Genomic DNA, 16,525 nt, shown 5'->3' with positions numbered 1-16,525 from the left:
AAAACATTTTATCCTAATACGAGATAAGATACCCAATAAAACATTTTATATTCATTAAAAATTAATCCTAACATCAGTCACTTGTACAAATACAAACTTCGTTGGGAATTAAACATTAGTAAAAAAATAATTATACTCATTATTCCTTAAATTATATAAAGAAAAATGAATTGTGAAATTAATTTTTAACTGACGGCTAAAGAATAAAAAGATTATTTTTTTTTTCTTAACATATATATTCATAAAAAATTGATAGCTTATTTTATTATAAATCTATCATCTTATAATCAACTGGACATCATTCAGTCCCTCCATGTAATAATCAATAGTACGGAGGAGTTGATTAAACATGTGCCATTACTTTCTCAATAAAAAAAAAATATTGAGGAGGCGAGGTATGCCAAGACAAAAATTGATGTCCAACCAAAATGGTTAAATTTCAATATCATATTACGTCAGGTATCCACGTATTCAAAACATTGATCAACTAAAATTATTATTTATTCTATGATCTCCTAGGCATCACAAGAACAGCATCACAAGAACTCCGAATCCTATGTTATATATATATATATATATATATATATATATATATATCAGACAATAAGGTGCATGAACAAGAATAGCTGCCTAATTAACAAGATCAACTTGAAGAAATTCTACATATACTCAAAAAAAAAAAAATTAAAAAAAACATCAAAAGAATATCACCTTAATGATTCTGTTCCATAATTAAGCAAGTAGTAGTCCAGCATTAGACCTGAATTTTCCAGAGAGAGTTTACCTACAAAATATAAAATACTGCATATCTCTTCAATATTATACCATGTTAGTGTGTGGAGAAGAATGAACACAAGTCATATTTGGCACTCCTTGTCAACATCATAAGGTCGAAGGTGATTTCACCCAAAAAAAATGACCAAGGTTTAAAGCATGACATAATCATCACAAACAAATTCCTTGATGATTCTGTTTCATGATATACACTAGCTGAATGGCTTCAGACCTAAATTTCCTGGAGCTAAAAGCTTATCTTCATATATCAAGCAGTATATTACACCAGTCTATCTCTTCCATGCATATTTGAGCTCAGTGATCTTCACTCTCACTCCAGCAAACCAGCATCACGATGCATCGCCGAAGGATGTAGAACCTTGCTCGCTGCTCACTTACTAGCAACCGGCACCGGCGAGTGAAAGATGAGGATTGCAGCTTCTTCTCGCTCTTTGCCATTACCAGCAGCTTCTCTCTTTCTGAGCCCAAACTGGTGCAGAAGGCTGAAAGAAAAGAGATGGCTAGGGACTGAGCTTTATAGCTAGCAACAGACAGAAGTGGCAGTTCGCTGCTCTTGGGTAACAGTGTCTGAGACTGATGGGCACAGGTGTGTGGGGGCAGATAAGATGATGGTAATTAGATTTTGGCCCCTCTTTGACATGATTAGGAATTGAAATGGATACTCTTCATAATGGCAATCAAACTCACCACTGGCTGAAACCATGAAGAGAGACTGAGCTGCTAGTCCTTTACTGAGCTACTAGTCCTTTTCTGATGTGAAGAATTAGACTCCACCTGTTTTCTTTCTCAGAAATAAAAAAAAAGAGCATATGCTTCCATTAAAGTAACCAAACTGGTGTTTATCATAGAATTTGTATCAAGGACAACAATTAGTAGTACAAACTATTCAGAATCAACATGAATCCAATGACATCATTGTGCTAATCATAACTAGATCATTTTACAATGAGAAATGATGACATGATGATATAGCAAACATTCAATTATAATTCCTACTTAATTTTTTAGACATAAATTTATGTAGGCTATGAGGAACCAATGCAACTCTCATCCTTTCTTCAGATGGTGCTAGGGTTGTGTACAAGAACTAAGTTAATATATTCTCCTTTTTGGCATAAAAATAAAGTTCATATCCTAGAATCCTGTAAAGATAAAAAACCAAATGCATCTCACTATCATAATTGCCTAATTTGGATAGTGCAAACAAGTATTTGTAATGACAGAAAAAAGACGAAATAATCTCTTATGGTAAATTGTGTGGGGAAAAGCAAAGAATTAATTTAGGTACACAAACTGAAAAATAGTGCCAAACTGAAGAATAAGGACTGTAAACAGGGCATGACACGCTTAAGCTAAATAATTGTCTTACTAGGATTCTATCCTCAATCTCCAGAAACACACGGGTAGAATAGTTCAATAGGGCATGGTTTGGTTTGCAAACATGCAAAATTAGGCATTGTAATGATCTGGGGACAAAGGCCAACCTAACATGCACATGAATAACATACTGTAAACTCAAATAAACGAGAAAGGGAAACAAAAATAAAGTAATTGCATGGAGGATGAAAATGACATCGATCATATAGAAAAAAACTTGCAGAGTCATTCAGAATATTTGATCCAGATTTAAATAAATGAGTTCAACAAACCCAGATGGGCAACTGAAAAGAGGAGATTTACTTATCAGATGTTAACAATCAAAGCAACAGCTCTCATGAATATTGGCTGAACAGCCATAGGCAAATAGAATCCAATGTTCCTGATCACCTTCTCCAAACTGGCTTATAAAGAACAACAGTAACATATTTAGATAAGAAACGGTGGGTTATCCCAAGAGCAACAACAGATCTGGAGACATCTCGATTTTCAATGTAGAGGTGGTTAAGAATCACATGTTGAGGCACAGAAAGACTACTGGGATCATCTTGTCTGGGTAGGTAGTTCAGCACGGTATGTTGCAGATGAGGGGGGACAATTGGGGGCTCTCGAGCTCCATCCTCAATTCCTGGTGTCGGATTGTTATAGCTTGAATCAGGCGATGTAGGAACTTCAAAACCCACAACACCGACCCCTTCCTACAGCATGAATTTCCTCTTCAGGATACAAAGGGATGACTGAAATATAACCAAGCTAAAATTTTTCACTTACATGGTCATCTCCATTTGGTCGATCCATGGTCAATTGAACTGATATAGTTTTCTTAATAAGCCTGTAAGAAAAAAAAAATGATTACTGTGTTCATCAAGGGAAATATAGACAGAACCCAGAAATACAAAAAAAATTACATGGAAAAAAGAAAAGCATCCAATTTATTATATAACGTCAAAGATATATATATATATACTAGTGATCGTGCACACGCGTCGCGTGTGTAATATAATACATCATTAAAATACTAATGTAGAGTCATTAGAGTAAAGTAACTTTTAAAAATCTAAATTATTTGGGTATTTGAAAATCTGAATTGTTTGGATTTTCGAGTGTCACCCTTACGACTTCCCTATGGAAAAAATTAATTTAATTTAATATTATACTTATCTTAGTAAAAAAATTAAGAAAAGTATATTTTTTAACATTGTCGGCCTAAAGTATTTATAGAAGATTATTTGATTATAGTGTTGTCAATTCTAAGATGTGGGACTAAAGAGAACTATATTTTTTTTATATAAAATAACCAGAAAAAATTAATGATGAGAAAAATTCATAATAATATGCAGAGTCTCGAACTCTAGATCACTGATTGTTTCGCTTGTGGAATTACTAATAAATCTTGGAATTATTTTTAGTGTGAATAGAAAAAAGGATATTAACATAAATTCATTTTAGGCTTCACCAAAATTAGTTAGTAAAGGGGGGAGATTTTTAATAAAATAGTAAGATATATACCAAAATGTATAATTTGATCTCAACTAAGGTATGCAGATGTAAAGTTATAATTATGTTCTTTTACCTTTAAACTCCATATGACCAAAAGATTATGATCATCAATCCTAATCCAACACATTTATACAAGCCAACTCACATCTTTTTTTGCATCCCAAACTATGTTTCAAGAATTCATCACCAAAACATAAATCAAAAGATAAGTCTTAAAGACTGATGCGAACCCTGAGTTGAATGGAGACGTTGGTTGCTACTGTGGTGATGATGAGGGGTCCTATCCTGCTGCCACGGTGGAGGTCAAAGGAGGTCAAAGTCAAGGCGATCAACGCTTATAGGGTATCGGCCGATCGGACGAAGCATGCCACAACCGAGGAGAAGCATTTAAACACCCGACGCTCAAGGGACAACGATGTGCAGAAGCAGAGCCGAGCAACTACCTCGCTAGACCAGACAACGAGGCTTGGCACACACAGATTTCAACTTCAATCGAGCGGCTCTTCCGCTCAGCCTAGCAGCAGGCTTGACATCAGCCGAGCATGCGGACACTGGACTTCCGGCCGAGCGGCCATCCCGCTCGGCCTAGCAATAGACAACACTTGGATAGTAGACTTCCGGCTGAGGGGCTATCCTGCTCGGTCCGACAACAGACAACACGTGGACAGCAGAATTCCGACCGAGCGGCTATTCCGCTCAGCCAAGCAACAGACACAGTAAACTTTCTTTTGATATCCTTTTGGGAGCTAGTGCTGACAGACGGCATGGTCAGACAAAGGATCGTACGGCGGAAGATTCTACTGTCACTTCAGAGATATGCTCGACCCGTTAAGGTACTGTGTTAGGGACACTTTACACGTCTTTTCAGAGAAAGCTTCAAGATGCATGCTCATCTTAGGAAGCGTGCACGTGCGCTACCAAAGCTCTATATAAAGGGGGGGTCCAAACGCGGAGGTACGCGTTACATGCGATATCTTACTGTTGCGCTACAGTGCTCATTGCTCCGCTTACTGCTTCTTCTTCTTCGCCGGAAACTGACTTGAGCATCGGAGGGTCATCGCCGGGGACACCTTCCCTGGCTCGGTACTGACGCTGTTTGTGATGCAGGACCAGAGCGAAGTCCACAAGAGATCAGCAGGAGCGTCACATCCCCAGCATTCATCTCATCGACTTTCGGACAGGATCATATTTGGCGCCGTTTATGGGAACGTCACTTGCATCTGAGCCGAGAGGATGGAAGACGTTGGACGACTCACCACCGTGACGCTCACTCAAGAGGAGCTTGAAATGCTCATTCAAGCCAGAGCAACAAAAATGATCGAGCAACAACAACAACAGGCGCTGGTCGATCAGCTAGCGCCACAACTTGCAACATCGGCAACCAATAAGCGAGCGGGGCAAGAGGACCGAGCGGAACAACTCTCCGTATGGGGACAGAACCGAAGGCCGACCGACACACAGGGGAAGCGCCGCCTGCGCCAATCCCCTTCCATTGAGCCTTGTTCCAGACCCCCTTGGAGATAGCCCAAGCGCATCAGGAGCGGGGATCATCTTCAAACAATGCTCCCGTTCGAGATGCATGGAAAGGCAAAGCGCCCCGAAGCGCCATGTCTCCCGAACAGATCAATATGTAGCTCTTAGAGGAGATCTTACGAGACCCTCTGCCCCGATACTACACCCCGTTGGTGATCGGGACGTACAACGGGTCGACTGAGCCAGATGATCATCTGGATCGATTCGATAACGAAGCTATGCTGCACCAATACACCGACGGAGTGAAGTGCCGTGTCTTCCTCACGACCCTCTCCGGATCGGTGCAGCGCTGGTTTAGAAGACTGCTGGACGACTCGATAAAAAGCTTCAAAGATTTCCGAACCGCGTTCTAGCATCATTTCGCCAGCAGCCAACACTACCAGAAGACCAGCGTCAGCCTCTTTTGTATAAAGCAAGGACCCAAGGAAACGCTCCGAGCATACATCCAGGGCTTCAACCAAGTCGCCATGGACATCCCCTCGGTCTCGTCCGAGACGATGTTGAACGCCTTCACCCAGAGGCTCGTCGAGGGAGATTTCTTCCGATCGCTCATCAGGAAACCGCCCAGGGGCGTCGACCACATGCTCAAGAAGGCCAACGAGTATATAAACGTGAAAGAAGCCCAAACGGTTAGAAGGAAAGAGGCGCCAACCGAACACTCAGCTCTGACGTCCGAGCGTCGATTTGCAGGCAACGACCAACCGCCCAAGGGGCCGCGAGTGGAGGGAGAGCGGTCATACCAGGAGGCTAGGACACATGCCGCGCAGCATGTGGTCTTCGTCGGACAAAAACGACAAGAGACAAGATATGGATGCTCATGTTTTGCTCCTTTCACCAATCGTCGACCCACAACACGTGTGATTGCTGCGATTTGACACCGGTCATCAGCCAACCGACCTCAAGAGGATACCATCGTCGATCTCCAACCCTCGATCGACGACAGAGGCAACGGTCTGCTAGGCGACGAGAGTTTGAAACAGGAAAGCCCGAGCAATCCGACCAGCACCAGGGAAGGGATAACGTTGATCCTTTCTGAGTCCCGGCCGAGCGAAATAGATCATCCGCTAAGGAAGAAGAAAACAGAGGCAACGCGCCCTGAGGAGAAATAGGAATGATCGCCGAAGGGCCGATCGGCGGGGACTCCAACCGAGCCAGAAAGTCATACACTCAGCGGTTGGAGATCCACGCCGTGGGATGCATCAAGGAGAAGGCCGAAAGACCCCAGATCAGCTTCGACCCTAGCGACTTGGAGGGAGTGCAGATCCCTCACGACGACGCGCTGATCATCCGAGCAGTAATTGCCAATTACACTATTCACCGTACTTTTGTTGATACAGGGAGTTCAGTGAACATTATTTTCAAGAAGGCGTTCGATCAGCTGCAAATTGATCGAAGTGAGCTACTGCTCATGACGACGACACTGTACGGCTTCACGAGGAACGAAGTACTACCGCTTGGACAGACCCGTATGGTTGTCTCGCTCGGAGAAGAGCCACTGAGGAGGACCAGGATCACGAACTTCATCGTGGTGGACGCACAATCGGCCTACAACATCATCCTAGGCCGACCTAGGCCGACTGACCCTCAACGAATTTCGGGCGGTGGTGTCTACCTATTGCCAAAAGATCAAGTTCCCGGTGGACGACCGTGAGGGTGAAGTCAGAGGCAATCAGCTGGCCGCTCAGCGATGCTACGTCGAGATGGTCAAGACCGAAGCAAGAAGCACTCGGAAGAATCCGTGCTTGGAGCCGGACGGGGGTCAATATATTAATTAAGGATGATCGGGAACATGAAAAGAAGGTATAGCGGTTGTAGAGTGCAAATCATCTTCAACCTTACAGGTAGGGTTGTAAACAAGCCGAGCCAAGTCGAGCTTTAGGGCGTTCAAGCTTATTTGATAAGGTAACCAAGCCGAGCCGAGCTTAAAATGAACCAAGCTTTTAAAATGAGGGTTCAAGTTTGACTTGATTTATTTTTTATGAGCTTGAGCTTGTTTGAAGCTTGACTTAAGCTTGGTTCGTTTAGATGTTATCAAGCTCTCAATTCAAGCTTGGCTTGAGCTTGGTTCGAGCTGTGTTCATTTAGATATTATCAAGCTCTCAATTCAAGCTTGTTGATTGTTTGAAACTTTTAATTGTTTGATTGATTATTGAGCTTGATAATTTAAATTTATTTATTTTATTTTATTTTATTGTGTATTTAGCATATTGAAAAGAGTTTTATTAATGAATATGATTCGTGAACATTGTTCATGAACATTGTTCACGAACGTTAACGAGCTGAACACATATATGTTCAAGCTTGTTTATTTAGCTTAACGAGATGTTCAAGCTTGTTTATTTAATTAATCTTATGTATATTGAACGAACATAAACAAGCTCTTACCAAGTCAAACACTAAGCTTGTTTACGAATGCTTGATTCATTTACAGCCCTACTTGCAGGGCTAGACAAGAGGTGCGCAAGTGAATACCTCTTGTATCCATTGTATGTCTGCTGAACGCAGGACAAAATTTGAATAAAAAAGAAGAGGCCTCTTGAAGTACATTTTTCTCAATGATCGAGCGACGATTTTAAACCCGAGATTATGTAAATCATCGAGCGACGATGTTAAACGCGGGTCTACATCAAATCGTCGAGCGGCGACGTTAAACGCGAGTCTACATCAGATCGTCGAGCGGCGACGTTAAACGCGGGTCTACATCAAATCGTCGAACGACGACGTTAAACGCGAGTCTACATCAAATCGTCGAGCGACAACGTTAAACCCTTATCTCCACCGACGGTCGAGTGGTGACCTTAAACTCTTGTCTCCATCAACGGTCGAACGGCGACCTTAAACCCTAGTCTCCATCGACGGTCGAGTGACGACTTTAAACTCGAATCTTCGCATATTCTTCATCAGCAGTCGAGCGGCGACTATAAACTCATGAGTCAGAGACTCCCGTGCCAATAGGCCGGATTTGAGTTATATTAGAGCCACGGGCTCTAGAAGTCGAGCGGCGACTATAAACTCATGAGTCAGAGACTCCCGTGTCAATCGGTCTGGTTTGAGTTATATTAGAGTCAAAGGCTCTAGAAGTCGAGCGGTGACTATAAACCCATGAGTCAGAGACTCCTGTGCCGATTGGTTGGGTTTGACTTATATTAAAGTCACGGGCTCTAGAAGTCGAGCGGCGACTATAAACCCATGAGTCAGACTCCCGTGCCGATCGACCGGATTTGAGTTGTATTTAAGTCACGGGCTCAACATTAGAAACTCTCCTATCTCCCCCGTTCGAGGTCGAGTAGTCTTCCCTTGTCTTGGACCAGCATACGGATTTTCTTGTCTCCCCCGTTCGAGGTCGAGCAGTCTTCGAAAGCTCAGTAAGCGGGCAAGCGTCGATGAATAGCCAACCGCGAACCTGGACTACTCAAAAGCTCGAAGCCTTCAAAATATAGCGCCCATTCGACGCTATTCTTTAAAATACTCCCAGGCCAAGTGGGAGGCCGCGTAATCATGGACTTTGAATACCAGAGGGGTCGATCGGCTGATAGAATAATTATGAACGAAGCCAAGAGTTTTTGCAAATAATCAAAAGGAGTCGAAAAACATGCAAGGAGGTAAAGCTTGTCCGAACGGACGAGCATGTATTTAAACTTTACAAATTTTGCATTTTACAGGAACGCTCAGCCTCACTCAGGAATGCTCAGCCTCACTCAAGATAGTCTAAGGTGTCGTCCGGTAGAGAGGGAGTGAGCTTGTCCCGACTGATGACATTGCTGGTCAAAGCAGCTGGTAAATGGCCTCCTTCTTGAAGTTGGCTGATCGTCCCGTCGATCGCTAGGTCAAATAGCCGAAGGGCTCGGTCGGCGATTTTATCACAGAATGCGCCCAAGCGGATGTAGGCTTGCTTCATGGCATCAAACCTACTTGCCTCAGCATCCTGATAAATCCTCAAGGCCGCTCGGGAGCCCTCCAGTTCGTCCTTGGCAATGGACAACTCCTTATTTTTATCGGCGAGCTAACCTCGAAGAGCAACCTCCTCAGCTGACCTGCTGTGCCGCTCGGCGACCAGGAAGTTCTCAGCTTCCTTAAGCTTTTGGGCGAGGACACGAACCTCTTTATTCTTCTCGTTGAGGTCGGCGATGACCCGGTTCTTTCGCGCATTCGCCAACTCAATCTTATTATCGAAGGTGGTGACTTGTTTATTAAGCCGCTCCAGCATAGTGGCCTGCCCGACGCTCTTGGCCCTCTCGGCCTCCAACAATTTGTCACTCTTCTCCAGAGCGGCTCGAAGCCTGGTCACCTCGGCGTCTATCTTTTCCTGAGCGGCGGAGGATTGGCCGCTTGACGCCTTCAGCTTCTTAACTTCCTCCTCCAGAAGGCGAGCCTCTGGTATATAGCCAGGTTCTCCACCCAGTACTGCGGACAACAAGCAAACATAAGCGTCGATCGGGAGTGAATTATGCAAATGTAAGGTGAAACTTACCCCAGTGGACATCTGGGTGTGGCTATCCGCGAGCGCCCCTGGAGCATCATCGCCGCGCGGGCTCGAGTGTCCTCCCAGATCTTCGCGAGCGCCCCTTGGATGTGAATTTGGTGCTCAGGGGCTCGGGACTCAGCGCTTGACTCGCGATATTCTTCGATCGACAGATGGAGGATCGTCGTGATATGTCGCTGCCTGCTCAGGGCCGATTGCGCCGAGGTCGCCAGACCGGAGGGCCAGACACGGACGCCGGTCGGATGTCGGACTTCTTAACCTTCGAGGGCTTCGAAGGTGGTGGCATGACGGCCACCGGAGGTGCGGCTAGGGTTCCCTGCGGCAGCTCAGCTAATGAGGGAGTCCGGTAGGATAATGTAGCGGTCGTAGTCTCTGGAATAGGGGTCAAAGTCTCGACCCGCTCGGTAGTCCTCACCCCGAGGAAGAGAAACACGACAAAGGCTCTACGTGGCGCCTTTTTTGGCGGATCAGCAGCTCTCCTGAGGAAGTCGAGCCGGACGCTCCCTCAACTTGCACGGACTTCAACCGCTCAAGAGGTTGTTGCGAGCCCTTAGTCGCCCCAACACTGGGAGTCCGACTAGTCGTCCCTTCGCCCACCACAGCGGGCGTCTCCTCACTCATGCCGAGCGGATCTTCGTGTGAGCCGACCGGCTGCAGGTCGCGGCTCGTCAATTCCTCAATAGTCACCGCATTGATCACGGCGTCCTTGAGCTTCGCCTTGTCGGCCATATGTGCTCGCATCATGGCTTCAGCTAAAAAATAGAAAGAAAAAAAACAGTTAGCATCAAAGGAGGAATTAAAGAAGCTTTATACCTAGGCTGGTCGGTAGCCGGGTGCGGATCAGACTCAGGCCGAAGATGTACAGGACACCCTCCAGCAGCAGCTTATGGATGTTGTATTTCTGACCGGCCAGCATGGAGGCTGCGTTCAAGTAGTCCGATCGACTCTTGTAGCTTTTCAGAGGAGGCTGAGGCGTCACTTCGAGCTGCCAGCTGGTCGGGAAGTTTGGCCACTCGAGAACGCGTATGAAGAAAAAATATTCTTTTCAGTGCTTGTTGGAGGTCGACATCTTGTCAAAGAAAACTAAACCAACTCGAGACTGGAAAAGGAAAGTCCCCGGATCGGACAGTTTGGGATAGTAGAAATAGTGGAAGACCCGGGGAGTAAGGGGGATGTCGTGCAGACGAAACAAAACAACGACGTCGCACAGTAGTCAGAAGGAGTTCGGAACAAGTTGATGAAGGGAAATGCGAAAATATTTACAAACTGCGGGAATGAAGGGATGAAGGGGGAACCACAGACTGACGATAAATTAGTCTCGGAAGAAACAAATGCAGCCGATCGACGGAGAATTGGACTGATCGGACGGAGAAGGCAGAATGATCTGATAATCGGAAGGGATTTCAAAAACATCTCGCAGCCTCTCAGCGTCGCCCCCATCAAACCTAGACTCCATGGATATGTATCAGAGTCCAAGGACAGAAGTAGATGGCTACGAAGAACTTGCCATTGCAAAAATCGGGAAAGGCGAAAAGAAAGCTACGGGAATGTCGCCAGAACAAAAAGAAATAACAAAAAAGATCGAAGGCAGACACGATGGGGAGAAGGCTTACGGGAGAAAGATCACCGGGAAAGCAGAGATCGCCGGAGAAGAAGCGCGGAGGATCACCGGAAAGTGTGGATCACACAGAAGCACAGAGAGGCGGCCGCTGGGAGCGCTCGAAGAAATGTAGAGGAGAAGACCGAAGCCGTCCGATCTAGGTCACGGAAACGTAGGCCAAGATCTCACCATCGAATTTGAACCACCAAGCGTCACTTCACACCTGTCACGTCAGGCGTACGACGGCATTGGGCGTGACACATGGCACCTCGCCACAGGTCGGCAATTAATTAAGGCGTGGGAACATGCTCAACCTTAATGAGCGGGAATTTGCATGATTTCCAAGAAATCTGGGTGACGTTAACCTAGCTCACGCTCGCCCGAGACAGCCCAGGGAGAATTTTTATAAGTGCAAGCCTTCGTCGTGTCGATTGGATCTAGGGAGCATACTTATGCCTGAGCGACAAGCTTCAACAGATCGATCGGCGAGGATCGGTCTTATCTCGATCGGAGACCGCATAGTAACGAAGGTCGATCGAGAGGAAACCTACTCGGACAATTGTTCAGTCAATCGGACTATAACTTCTTTTGACTAGACTTAAGGAGGAGACTTGTGATGCGGTGATGATGAGGGGCCCTACCCTGCAGCCACGGTGGAGGTCAAAGTCAAGGCGGTCAACACTTATAGGGTATCAACCGATCGGGCGAAGCATGCCCCGACCAGGGAGAAGCATTCAAACACCCGACGCTCAAGGGAGAACGATGTAAAGAAACCGAGCCGAGCAGTTACCCCGCTCGGCCAGAGGCCTAGCACCGACAGAGTTCAACTTCGGCCGAGCGGCTCTTCCACTCGGCCTAGCAGCAGACTTGATATTAGCCGAGCATGCGGCCAGTGGACTTTCGACCGAGCGGCCATCCCGCTCGGCCTAGCAACAGACAGCACTTGGACAGGGACTTCCTGCCAAACGGCTATCCCACTCAGCCCGACAGCAAACAGCACGTGGATAGCAGAATTTCGGCCGAGCAACAGACACAGCAGGCTATCTTTTGATATCCTTTTGGGTGCTAGTGTCGCTGGCAGACGGCATGGTCAGACAGAGGATCGTACGGTGAAAGCTTCCACTGTTACTTCAGAGATATGCTCGACCCGTTAAGGTACTGACACACACTTTACTGACACGTCTTTTCAGGGAAAGCTTTAAGATGCGTGCTCACCTTGGGAAGCGTGCACACGCGCTACCGAAGCTCTATATAAGGGGGGGTCTAAGTATCGACGGAAGTACGCGTTACATGAGATATCTTACTGTTGCGCTACAGTGCTCTTTGCTCCGCTTACTGCTTCTTCTTCTTCTTCGTCGGAGACTGACTTGAGCGTCGGAGGACCATCGCTAGGGACCACTTCCCTGGCTCGACATTGACGCTGCTTGTGTTGCAGGACTGGAGCGAAATCCACAGGAGATCAACATGAGCCCTACGTCCTCAGCATCCATCTCATTGACTTTCGGACAGGATCAGTTGCAATCATGATGCCCTCTTTTTAGTGGTAAGACTGCTGTTTGGAATCATTTGGTGCTTTGAAAGTATATGTTATGTGGTAATGTGGATTGTTGTACATTACCAATTACAAAATCATTCATAACCTTGATTGCAATGTTTAGTAACTTGTATTACAATTATATCCTTGTAAAATTTCAAAAGATCTTACATTCACATTAAACAAATTACTATAAAATAAAATTCAATTGTCATAAAATCACATGAAATAATTCAATTTCCAAACATTTTCGTGAATTCTACTTACATTATAACATAAAGCACTCTTTCAAATTTGCACTCTCAAAAGATAAGATGCATGGTACTGTAACTAATACAGCTTGTTTGGAGCCGGTACTTGTAAGAGAGAAGAATTTTTTGATTCCTTGATAGAAATTAACTCCCAAGAAACTAAACTTGTATTACTTCAAATGAAATAATAAAGGTAAAACGTTTCTTTTGGTATTTTACATTAACCTTGAGGTCTCATGCACACAGTAAGTCATCAAATTAAAAAACTTTGGACATAATAAGTAATACATAAACAAAGCAGAAGAGGATTATAAATCTGAATACAGAAATCCCGATTTACTGAGGAATTGAAATTCGCATTCCCAAGTTCTATCATTCCAAACAAAGGGAATTCATTGAGGACAAATGGCGAGACACTGGAAACCGACTATAATCAAGGGATCAAGGCTTTTCCAAGTCCAAGTTGTGTAGTCATGTAGGACTTATTGTGGACAGAATTCTAATAGTCCAATAACACCTTTATGAAATAAAGTTGGAATTTTAAAACGAAATTGAAATATTAGACTAACGATCTACTGCTAGAATATGTCATAAGAAACCAAAGAAATGACAAATAGACTGACTCACAATATCAGAGACGAAACTAAGGTTGTTTTTAGCATCGGTAGCTTACTGTTGCCGCAAGAGAAAAAAGCAAATGGGAATCAACCCTTGATCCGGGACAAGAAGAACGAGAACAAGGAGGAAAATACGAAATAATTTTGCTTGAAGATGGAGTCAAATCCCTCGTCCTCGCACCGCTCTCCTATGGAAGAACGCCCGTCCTTCCCCTTTCATTTCTTTCGTCGGATTAGGGCCAAAGCGAGAAGGACGAAAGGAAGGAAAAAAATATATAATAAGCAAAAATTTTCGTTTTGCACCCTCCATTTACATTATTTGTCTGTTTTACTCCTGTTGCTTGAATGCTATTGTTTAGTTAGACTATCTAATTTTTTCTATGCAAAATATATAATTTAAGATAAATAAATTATTTTATTAACATATATCAATTTTTCTATTTTTTCTCTCTTTTCTATAATATTTAGAGAATAGAATTTATTTCCTAAATTTAAAAAAATATTATTTATAAATATAAAATTTAAAAAATAAATAAAATAGTTGATATAAAGATTTTTTTAATTATTCTATCTGGTAAAAAAAAATATGGATGCTTACACTGTCTAATATCTTGTAAAAAGTTTTTAACGGACAGCCCATTAACTAGATGTAATGAAAGAGAAATAATGTTTAGTGAGTATTTGTTAAACAAATATTAAAGAATTTTGTAGGGAAATAATAAAATATCATCAAATTAATACTTGGTTGGTTGATGGAATATATTTATCTTAAAATCTATAAATAGCTAACTATTAGAGCTTGACCTAAGAGACATTTTATTTATTAAAAAAAAATAGATTAATTATCAAATATGTTATTATTTGAACATGTATCACAACAAGTGAAGTTGAAGTCTATCAAGTCTTTCACTTGCTCAAGGAATGAAACAAGGAAGATCCATGGATCCTTCACTTGCCGAAGGCCATATTCTCTCCGACCAACCGGTCACCGACCGATCGAGTTTTCGCTTAGTTTGTTCGGGTGATCCTGAGCACAAAGTTAACAAATTAAACACCAAATATATCACACACATATATATAGTTACACCACTTAGCACTACACTTGACATAGCTCTTATTGCCTAAGCTTGGCCATCACTTCCATTATTGGGCTGCCCACTTTGGCCGTTCTGCTTGCTCCACTCGTCAAACCGCTCCCTCGGTATACGATGGTGGTTATTGACATTGTCGTTGTCTCCGCCCTCCATCGGCCCTCTTTCCCCTAAGCCTGCAGCCTCATGCTTCTCCTCACTGTCTTTTGGCTGCACAAGTTGATCTGCCATGCCAAATAGCTCAGCAACCAAAATCACCACAAGGAAAGAAGCTGAAACCTTCATGGGAAGTCACTGAACTACTGTTTCAGTGAAGGAATTGAAAGAAAGAAGTTTGGCACAAGTAGTACTGTACTTCTGAACTACTGCAACTGATCATTTAATTTATAGACTCAAGTGGAAACGATGGCAAATGCATCAAAGTCAACGTCAAAGCAATTAATGTTTTAGTGGTGATAGTTTATGGTTAATTAGTGAAGGCACTGATTTCGGGCACTAAAGGAGTGCCAAATAAGCTTTTACCAGATTGGCATGAGCAAAGTTTAAATATTAAGTGAATCACCTAATTATGTTGTAGCTTTTGTTTTAAGTATACATTATCTTTGTTCATCAATCAACTATCACTTTAGATATTATCTTATTTTTATTTTGAATCCTGAGTACTCGACTTAAATAAAACATAATATATCTAATTAGAAAATGAGTTCATCTTTATTTAGATCACAAAACCATGCATTTAAATTAGTTGATCATCAAAGTCCAACATGAACTAGTAGTATTAGCTTAAGTTAATTAATTAGTGCCACCACCTCCACTCCCTTGGCTACCACCTTCACTCGATCCATTGCCACCTCCAACGAGATTGTTATACTGATCTCTGGGTATGCTGTGATGGTTATTGATGCCGCTGCTCGAAGAGTATCCATTAAGGCCAGCCTTCACTTCATCCACAGGGCTCTTGTTCTCCCTCGCCGAGCTACAAATGGTGCAAACGAGGAGGAGGAGGAGGAGGAGAAGAGGAGGAGAAGGAGAAGAATACTTCATCTTGGCAGTTAATTAATCTGCTGCATGTTAAGCAAAGAAAGGCATTAATTAATTAATCTCTGTGATTCATTTTAAAATGAAGAAAACAGTTAAAGAGTTTATTACCTCTGTGTGAGAAGAAGAACACTGGAGAGATTTACATTAAGGCTTGAATGTAAGTGGGCAGCGTTTTATAGGGAGAGATTAAGTGAAAAAATTAGGAAGAGCATTTTAGAAAACAGATCCTATAATTGCTTTTTTTTTAATCAAAGAGGCTTCAAATAAGTTGGAATAATGATATTTAGAGTGCCTTTTGATGAAAAAAAATAATTATAGGGATGAATTTCGGCCGTACGGATATGAAGTGAGGTACATGTAAGTACATAAGTATCAGACACATGATGAAATAAATCTCAGATGATCAATTTTTTAGAATTAATTCTTGATTATTACATAATAAATATTATGTATCCCTACGCTTGGGGAATAATTTGAATGGAATAATTATTTCATTTTATTATTAGTATTTTTTTGGCGACAATGTGAAGTGGATGGGCTCCTATTTCCTCAAATAAGACATGTTGGTTTTATTTTAATTGAGTGAAAGGTTGAGTTGTGAGATTTGATGGTTGAAATGACCTTGCAAAGTTTATTCTACGCACTTGGTTTTACTGTGCATGGTGACTGGTGATGTAACAAGTTGTTCTCCATAGCTTTCACT

General features: G+C 43.0%; 1 protein-coding gene and 1 long non-coding RNA gene across 7 annotated transcripts; both read right to left on the bottom strand.

Annotated features, from left to right (window-relative positions):
• Nucleotides 1-794: 794 nt before the first annotated feature.
• On the bottom strand, nt 795-13,936 carry LOC122023462 (SNF1-related protein kinase regulatory subunit beta-3-like). Of its 6 annotated transcripts, XR_006123149.1 has the most exons (5): nt 13,747-13,936; nt 2,944-3,004; nt 2,476-2,870; nt 1,483-1,576; nt 795-1,368 (listed from the first exon to the last, which is right to left on the bottom strand). XR_006123149.1 is itself a non-coding variant. In XM_042581578.1 (3 exons), exons 1-3 carry the CDS (start codon nt 13,733-13,735, stop codon nt 2,559-2,561), a joined length of 408 nt encoding a protein of 135 aa, XP_042437512.1. In that variant the 5' UTR covers nt 13,736-13,936; the 3' UTR covers nt 795-2,558. The 6 variants fall into 6 exon arrangements, 1 of the variants encoding a protein (XP_042437512.1); XR_006123145.1 differs by having other exon boundaries at nt 1,483-2,870; nt 13,701-13,936; XR_006123147.1 differs by having other exon boundaries at nt 795-1,277; nt 1,483-2,870; nt 13,701-13,936.
• A 1,513-nt stretch (nt 13,937-15,449) lies between these two features.
• On the bottom strand, nt 15,450-16,053 carry LOC122024850. Its single transcript, XR_006123514.1, has 2 exons — nt 15,931-16,053; nt 15,450-15,842 (listed from the first exon to the last, which is right to left on the bottom strand). It is a non-coding gene; the product is annotated as an uncharacterized LOC122024850 (long non-coding RNA).
• Nucleotides 16,054-16,525: the final 472 nt, after the last annotated feature.

Source organism: Zingiber officinale, chromosome 9B (genome assembly GCF_018446385.1).
Source record: "Zingiber officinale cultivar Zhangliang chromosome 9B, Zo_v1.1, whole genome shotgun sequence".
Lineage (NCBI taxonomy): Eukaryota > Viridiplantae > Streptophyta > Magnoliopsida > Zingiberales > Zingiberaceae > Zingiber > Zingiber officinale.
The sequence above is the reverse complement of the archived record's forward strand: the minus strand, read 5'-3'. Positions and strand labels throughout refer to the sequence as shown.

Bases quoted from the DNA above. Each gene is read 5' to 3' on its own strand.
- LOC122023462 (XM_042581578.1), bottom strand. From the start codon at position 13,735: ATGCTAAAAACAACCTTAGTTTCGTCTCTGATATT. The intron at 3,005-13,700 runs GTGAGTCAGTCT...TTTTTCTTACAG, and splicing joins TTAGTTTCGTCTCTGATATT to GCTTATTAAGAAAACTATAT. The intron at 2,871-2,943 runs GTAAGTGAAAAA...TTCATGCTGTAG, and splicing joins GACCAAATGGAGATGACCAT to GAAGGGGTCGGTGTTGTGGG.